Source organism: Vipera berus (genome assembly GCF_964194415.1).
Source record: "Vipera berus genome assembly, chromosome: Z".
NCBI classification, from domain to species: domain Eukaryota; kingdom Metazoa; phylum Chordata; class Lepidosauria; order Squamata; family Viperidae; genus Vipera; species Vipera berus.
Genome location: NC_138205.1, coordinates 133,897,415 through 133,905,501, shown reverse-complemented (window position 1 = coordinate 133,905,501; position 8,087 = coordinate 133,897,415). Strand labels below are relative to the sequence as shown.

At 60.9% G+C, this 8,087-nt stretch overlaps 1 protein-coding gene across 1 annotated transcript; it reads left to right on the top strand.

Moving 5' to 3' along the window:
• The first annotated feature begins 295 nt into the window (after positions 1-295).
• Positions 296-6,965, top strand: LOC308678103 (ATP-binding cassette sub-family F member 2). Its single transcript, XM_081344954.1, has 14 exons — positions 296-543; positions 1,068-1,280; positions 1,807-1,989; positions 2,089-2,260; positions 2,374-2,469; positions 2,564-2,666; positions 2,867-2,962; positions 3,080-3,199; positions 3,976-4,065; positions 4,152-4,262; positions 4,401-4,463; positions 4,642-4,770; positions 5,478-5,681; positions 6,512-6,965. Exons 1-14 carry the CDS (start codon positions 360-362, stop codon positions 6,647-6,649), a joined length of 1,902 nt encoding a protein of 633 aa, XP_081201080.1. The 5' UTR covers positions 296-359; the 3' UTR covers positions 6,650-6,965.
• The last annotated feature ends 1,122 nt before the right edge of the window (positions 6,966-8,087 follow it).

Below are 8,087 nucleotides of genomic sequence, written 5' to 3'. Positions count from 1 at the left end.
GGGGCAGCGACCAGGGGAGCCCTCCCGGCCGGGGGGCGGGGCTGGAAGGCGAGGGGGCGGGGCTCCCGGCCGCAGCGGCTTCGCCCCTCCCCAACGCCGCCGCCCTCCTCTCCCGTCGGCGCGCGGACTCCATTTCCCGGCGAGCTCCGGGCGGGGCCGCCTCTCTCTCGCGAGAGCGTCGCCCCCCCCCTCCCTCCGGCCGGCCGCGGGGCCCCGGCGCGGGTGACGTCGGGCGCGGCGATTGGGCGGCGTCCGGGCGGCGGGGCGGGGCGAGCGCACGCGGCCGCAGCTGTGCCGTGGCGGGCCGAGCAGCCGCAGGAGGAGGAGGAGGAGGAGGAAGAGCCGCCGCCGCCGCCGCCATGCCCTCCGACCTGGCCAAGAAGAAGGCGGCCAAGAAGAAGGAGGCGGCCCGGCGCAAGGAGGCCGGCAAGGCGCGGCCCAGGCCCGGCAGGGGCCCCGACGACGAGGAGGAGGCCGGCGGAGGAGGAGGAGGAGGAGGAGGAGGAGGCGGCGGGGAGGCCAACGGGCGCCCGGAGGATCCCGGTGGGGGCAAGGGAGGGGAGGAGGGGGAGGAGGGGGAGGGCTGAGCCGTCGGGTCTTTCCCCCCCCTTGCGGGGCAAAGGCGGAAGCGGGGAGCCAAGGGGGGCCCGGAGGGGGAGGGGGCTGAGGAGGAGGGAGGGAGGGAGGGAGGGCGAGAAGGGTCCCTCCCCTCCATTCCCGGGGCAGAGCTGGGGCCGCAGAGGGAGGGGAGGGGAAGGGCGTCGGGGCTCACCCACTCTCCCTCCCTCCCTGCCTTGGCAGGGAGCCAAGGGACACCCGGAGGGGGCAGAGGGGGAGGGCTGAGCCGTCGGGTCTCTCCCCCCTTGCGGGGCAAAGGCGGAAGCGGGCAGCCAAGGGGCGCGGGGAGGGGGAGGGGGGGCTGGGGAGGAGGGAGGGAGGGCGAGAAGGGCTGAGGCGTCGCGTCCCTCCCCCATTCCCGGGGCAGAGCTGGGGCCACAGAGGGAGGGGAAGGGAAGGCTGTCGGGGCTCACCCACTCTCCCTCCCTCCCTGCCTCGGCGGGGTGCAGAGCTGGAGGCGGCGTCGCGGGCGCTGGAGGCACTGGAGCTGAAGAAGGCGGCCTGGCGGGCGGTGACGGGCGCGCTGGCCTCGCACCCCAACAGCACCGACGTGCACGTGATCAGCCTGTCGCTCACCTTCCACGGACAGGAGCTGCTTAGCGACACCCGGCTGGAGCTCAACTCGGGCCGCCGCTACGGCCTCATCGGCCTCAATGGCACCGGTAAGGGAGGGGGAGGGGGAGGGACGGGGTGGTGGTGGTCTGCTGCAGCTGCTGCATCATACGGTGGCACCTCTCCCTCTCTTCCCCTCCCTCTTTTCCTCTCCCTCCTCTTCCCTTTCTCTCTCCTCTCTTTCCCTCTCTCCCTCTTTCTCTCTCTCTCCTCTCTTTCCCTCCCTTTCTCCCCCTTCTCTTTCCCTTCTCTCCCTCCCTCCTTTCTCTCCCTTTCTCCCTCTTTCTCTCCCTTCTCTCCCTTTTTCCTTCTCCCTCCCTTCTCTTTTTCTTTCTCTCCCTCTTTCTCTTTCTCTCTTCCCTTTCTCCCTCTCTCCCTTTCCTCTTTCTCCCTCTCTCTCCCTTCCCTTTCTCCCTCTCCCTCACTTCCTCCCTCTCTCTCTCCCCCTCCCTCCCTCCTCTTTCACTCTTTCTCCTTTCTCTCTCCCATCTCTCTTTCCCCCCTCCGTCACTCTCTCTTCCCCCTTCTCTCCCTCCCTCCCCCCTCCGGCCATCCACACACACCCGTCCCCCGCAGGGAAGTCCATGCTGCTGTCGGCCATCGGAAAGCGGGAGGTGCCCATCCCAGAGCACATTGACATCCACCACCTGACCCGGGAGATGCCGCCCAGCGAGAAGACGCCGCTGCAGTGCGTGATGGAGGTGGACACGGAGCGAGCCATGCTGGAGCGGGAGGCCGAGCGCCTGGCCCACGAGGACGGTGAGGCTGCAGGGATGGCCGGGCAGGGGAGGCAGGCCCTCCCAGGACTCTCGTGCTCAGTCTGCCCTCTCTTCCTCCTCCTCCTCCCTCTCCCCGCAGCCGAATGCGAGAAGCTGCTGGAGCTGTACGAGCGGCTGGAGGAGCTGGACGCAGACAAGGCGGAGGCGCGAGCCTCCCGGATCCTCCACGGCCTGGGCTTCACACCCATCATGCAGAGGAAGAGCCTGAAGGACTTCAGCGGCGGCTGGCGGATGCGGGTGGCACTCGCCAGGTGGGTATGCTGCCAGACCAGCCCTTCCGGGACCCCCTTCACCCCAGCCGACCTTTGGGGGTCCCCCCACCGGAGCTGAGGCTGCTTTCCTGAGTGGGGGCTTATTTTCGCAGGGCACTCTTCATCCGGCCCTTCATGCTGCTACTGGACGAGCCCACAAACCACCTCGACCTGGACGCCTGCGTGTGGCTAGAGGAGGAGCTGAAAACGTGAGACGATGGTCCTGATGCTTGGAGGCCGCCCTCTTGTGTGTGGGGGGTTTTTCTTTGGCCGGGGGGGTAACCTCTGGGCTTCCCCTTGCAGGTTCAAGCGCATCCTTGTGCTGATCTCGCATTCCCAGGACTTCCTGAACGGCGTCTGCACCAACATCATCCACCTGCACAACCGCAAACTCAAGTACTACACGGTAAGTGGGTGGTGGGACTCGGCCCCCGAACCCGGGCAGCAGCACCCTTCCCAAACGGCCGGGGTCCTTCTTTTTGCTGACCCATTGGTCGCGGGGTGGTGGTGGAAAATCTTCCCAAATGGGCGGAGTCCTTGTTTTCGCTGACCCATTGGTCGTGGGGTGGTGGTGGAAAAACTGCAACGCCTCTCCCTTCCCCGCAGGGCAACTACGACCAGTATGTAAAGACCCGCCTGGAGCTGGAGGAGAACCAGATGAAGCGCTTCCACTGGGAGCAAGACCAGATCGCCCACATGAAGGTAGGCCAGCTGGCCTCTCCCGAGCTGCGGGCCTTGCGAGTCAGGCTAAGCTCCAGCCAGCTCCCCCCCCCCGGCGGGTTCTTTTCGCCACCGAAGTAAACTTTTACCCCGTTGCAGAACTACATCGCCCGCTTCGGTCACGGCAGCGCCAAGCTAGCCCGCCAGGCCCAGAGCAAAGAGAAGACCCTCCAGAAAATGATGGCCTCCGGGCTGACCGAACGAGTCATCAATGATAAGGTAGGTTGCGAGTGGGATTCCCCCCCCCACACACACACACAAACACACACGGTGCACTCGGACACAGTTGTGAGTTGTGCTCCTCCTGTGTGTCTCCAGACGCTCTCCTTTTTTTTCTTTTATAAGTTTTTTTAAAATTCATTTTTCCATACAATAATTTTTCAACCGACGCAAGGGTACACGCTGATACATATTTAACTCCTAACTCTTTCTTCTTTCCTCCAGCCGGTAAAATAAGTCCCAAGTTTGATAATATTCTGTTTCTTCTTTTTCCTTCAGTCTCATAGTCAATCTGTCCACCTCTGCGCATTCTGGTATTTTTTAAATTATTCCTTCATTTTTCCAGTGTTGCACAAATATAATTCTTGCCTCTTGTGACGTGCAAAGTCGTATAAGCTTTGTTTCTGAGTCCTTTCTGGCATTATACCTAATTAAAAAATAATAATAATAATAATTCAGGTTTAAAATCAACTTCTCCTCCCAACATCTTTTCTAACCAAGTATGTGTCCTTTTCCGATAATTCTTTGCTTTGTCACCTGTCCACCAAACGTGACGATACGTGCCTAACTTCTGTTGACATTTCCAACATCTACCCGACGTGTTTTTAAAACACTTTTGCTGATCTGGTTGCTGGCAAGTGCCACCCGTAGAATGTTTTGTATCAGCTTTCTTCGTGGGAAGTTGATGTCGATTTACGGTTTTCTTTCCCGTGACTTTTGCCATTTTCCTGATGCCGTATTCTAACCGGAAAAAAAATGTTTTTTTTTCCGCCCAGACGCTCTCCTTCTACTTCCCCTCATGTGGGAAGATCCCTCCGCCGGTCATCATGGTGCAGAACGTGAGCTTCCGCTACAGCAAAGATGGGGTGAGTGGAGGGGGAGAGGGAGGGGGTGAGGGAGGGGAAGGAAGATGGGATAGCAAGCTTCCCTTCTGCTTCCCGCCGGCCTCCAGCACTGGATCTACAACAACCTGGAGTTTGGCATCGACCTGGACACGCGGGTGGCTCTCGTGGGACCCAACGGGGCGGGGAAATCCACGCTGCTGAAGCTCCTGACTGGAGAGGTAAAGGCCACCCCACCCCACCCCTGCGGCGTTTCTAGCGGGAGGGGGGAAGGGGCTGGGGAGGGCTGAGCACCCTGGAGAAGGGTGGGTGGGTGGGCTTCCTCTCTGCCCCTTACTCAGCCGCTGCTTCCTTCCCAGCTGCTCCCCACCGACGGGATGATCCGCAAGCACTCGCACGTCAAGATCGGCCGCTACCACCAGGTGGAGTTTTGGGGGATGGGCTTTGAATGCTGGCAGGGAGGGACCCTCTTCCCGGCCCCCGCCTCGTGCTGCCCCCTCCCCCAGGCAAACACCTAGACAAGGCTTTTCAGAAGGGCAGGAGGGGAGAAGCCTCCTCTTAACGGGCCCTCCCCGTCCCTCCCCCCCATCCCTCCCTCAGCACCTGCAAGACCAGCTGGACTTGGACCTGTCCCCACTGGAGTACATGCTCAAGTGCTACCCAGAGATCAAGGAGAAGGAGGAGATGAGGAAGATCATCGGCCGCTACGGGCTGACCGGCAAACAGCAGGTGGGCCCGGCGCTAGAGCAGAAGGGAGCTGGGAAGGGACCTTGGAGGTCTTCTAGTCCAGCCCCCCCTTCCCCCCCACTCTGCCTAGGGAGGGGGTGCCCAGCACGGGGTGGGGGTGGGGGGGACTTCCCGGGTGGCCTCCTCCTGCGCTGCACTCTCTCTGCCCAGAGGTAAGGGGCCAAGCAGCCCAGGGCCTCCACGCAGCTCCTGGTTCCCTTACCTCTCACGGAGGTGGGGCTGGGGGGTGGGGGAGGAAGGATCTGGGGCCGGAAGCAGCCAGGTTGCTCTCTCGCAGCGAGCCGAACAAGGAGTCTGGGCTTATACGGATAAGGACTTCTGTCTCTGCCCTAAGGCGAGTCAGGAAAGCAGGGCTCCTCCCCTGCGCCCCCCTTTGGCTCCCCCCTCCCCCCGTGGATTGCCACCCGTTTCACTTGGAGCCTGGAGCAGGGGCTCTCCCAGGGGGGTCTCGGGGGAGCCGTTCTCGCGGAGGGAGCTCAGTGGGAGAGGAACACCCGCCCACCCCGGCATTTGTCCGGGCCAGCTCCGGTTGTCTCCGAGAGGCAGCCGTGGCCGGCCTCTCTCCAGTGCTGAACTCGGGCCACCCCGCGGGCCTGTTTGGTAGCTTTTGTAAACACACACACACACCCATGCGCAGGCCAGCCGGGAAGGCTGGCCGTGGGTCAGACGGGCACTGCTCTGCTTGGCAGGTCAGCCCCATCCGGAACCTCTCGGACGGGCAGAAGTGCCGAGTGTGCTTTGCGTGGCTGGCGTGGCAGAACCCCCACATGCTCTTCCTGGATGAGCCCACCAACCACTTGGACATTGAGACCATCGACGCCCTGGCCGACGCCCTCAACGACTTTGAAGGCGGCATGATGCTGGTCAGCCACGACTTCCGCCTCATTCAGCAGGTCGGTCCAAGGTGGGGGGGTTGCTGCTGTGAGGCCTGTCCAGGCGAGGGGGGGGCCTTCCGCTTGGCCTGTGACTCCCCTGCAGAGCTCCTGAGCCCTCCCTGTGCGCTGTTCCCAGGATCCCATGCCAAACATGCTGGGGGGGGCTGGTTGGGGGCCTCCTTGGAGGGTTCGTGGATCATCCTGGATCCGAGCAAACTGGCCAGCAAGCTGTACACTGAGTTTCCGGGAAAGATCTTGGTCTGATTGTGGATGGTTGGACAAAGGCGTAAGGACCACATGTTGCACAAACCCTTAGAATACAGGCAGTCCTTGTTTCATGGCTGCTTCAGAGAGCAACTAATGAGTTGTGACGGTCGTGAAAAAGTGACTCCACAGCCATCTCTCGCATTTGGGCTCGCCAAATCAAAGGAAAGCTGAAGGAAGATCATAAACCCTTGACGGTGTTTAGTAAGCCCTTCGCTTAACAGCCGAACGGCCACAGTCCCTTTGCGGTTGCCAAAATGAGGACCGTCTGTTAAACGGTTTCGGGATTCCTTGGATGTGAAGTGAAAACTCGGGCAGTTTCTCCTCATGAGGGCCCTGGTGCTCCGGAGGCCTCCAGCTTCCCGCCAAAGTCAGGCGTCAGAATGTAGGAAGAAACACGAGGTCTGTTGGGGGCGGGGGAGGGGAGGCGTAACGCAGTTAAGACATAACGTGCCGCTGTCCGATTCACACAGTAAAATTTTGCAAACCATGATTTGGCAAGTTGTACAAGCCCCCCCCCCTGGCCTGCGGGTTCTTCCTCCTCCCCCTCCCCCTCACGGAGGCCCTCCCCCTTCTTTCTCCAGGTGGCCCAGGAGATCTGGGTCTGCGAGAAGAAGACCATCAGCAAATGGCCTGGCGACATCCTGTCCTACAAGGAGCACCTGAAGTCCAAGATGGTGGACGAAGAGCATCAGCTCACCAAGAGGATGCACAACGTTTGAGCCGCAGCGGCAGTGGCCGGCGGGGAGGCCCAGCCCCGCTCCTTCCCCTCGGACACAGGCGCCGGCCTCCCCAAGGGAAGACGGGCAGGACCCCCGGCTGTGCCAGGCCTCCCCTCGGCTTCTCCCCATCTCTGCCACCCAAAGCCCCTGCAGCCGCCTAGCCCCAGCGGGGTAGCAAGAGCCGGCCCGGCTTCTTGCTTCGGATCCACAACTCCACTCCAACGTCTAGAGCCTCAATTTGTTTTTAATAATTATTTATTAGTGTAATTGCATTCCTGCCTGAGAAGTATTGGCCAATAAAGAGAGGGGAGCTTCACGCTTCTGCCTGTTTCGTTGGGGGGGGGGGCAGGGCGGTGTGGGGCTTTGGCAGCCCACGGAGGAGGAGGAGGGTCCGTTTCCTCAGCACCGGCATCTGCGGCCTCCCCGGCTTTGGCACATTGTTCCCCCTTCTCCAGGGGTAGGAACGTAAGTGCGGACAGGCTGCTGGGAGTGTGGGGGGGAAACGGGCCGCAACCAGAGGAGCCAAAGCCCATCGGTCTTAAAAGGGACAAGGCTGGGTCCGTCGCCTTGCCTGCGGCCCTTTCGCCCTTCTTGAGGTCCAGTGTTGGAGGCCCGGATCCCCTCCTGTCTGTGCCCTCCAGTGGGGAGGGGATCCTCTCAGCTGCAACGTCTCTCGGTGTGATTGCTGTGGCCTCTGACCAAGTTCTTCCTGACATAAAGCGGGTCTGCCACCCCTCGCGGTGTCCGTGCGGACGAGGGGCGCGGGTCTTCTCCCCACCGCTTGGACTGGGGAGTTTCCCCGTCTCTTGGGATTGGGTCTAGGATGGTGGAGGGCTCGGAGTCTGTGTCTGTGTGTGTGTGTGTGTCTCAAGGTCAACCCAGTTAAACTAGTCCGACGGTTGAGACAGTTTGTAGTTTTGCGGAAGTCTAGCAGAAACAGCTTTGCTCCTCCAGGCCCTGGGCTACTCACGCAATACGATTTATCTGTCTGTCTCTACACTATATGGTATCTCATTATCTGTCTTCTCGCCACAGGGCTGCGTGCTTAGCCCCTACCTGTACTCTTTGTACACATATGACTGTGTATCATCCGACCCATCTACTGCGATAATTAAGTTCGGAGATGATGCTACCGTGGTGGGTCTTATTACAGGTGGGGATGAGACAGCATATAGGGCGGAGGTACAAAATCTATCCATGTGGTGTAGTAACAACAACTTGCACCTGAACATCGGCAAGACGAAAGAGATAGTGCTAGACTTCCGGAGAAAAAAGGAGGAACCTGCCCCACTTTACATCGGGGAGGACTGTGTGGAGAGAGTTTCCTCCTTTAAATTTCTGGGAGTCTACCTCTGTGAAGATCTGACCTGGAAAGTTAACACAACCCAGGTAGCTAGAAAGGCCCAACAGAGGCTTCACTTTCTCAGGGTCTTGCGGA

Coding starts and splice junctions, on each gene's coding strand:
- LOC308678103 (XM_081344954.1), top strand. CDS start 360: ATGCCCTCCGACCTGGCCAAGAAGAAGGCGGCCAAGAAGAAGGAGGCG. Junction 1,281..1,806: donor CATCGGCCTCAATGGCACCG/GTAAGGGAGGGG, acceptor CGTCCCCCGCAG/GGAAGTCCATGCTGCTGTCG. Junction 2,963..3,079: donor ACCAGATCGCCCACATGAAG/GTAGGCCAGCTG, acceptor ACCCCGTTGCAG/AACTACATCGCCCGCTTCGG.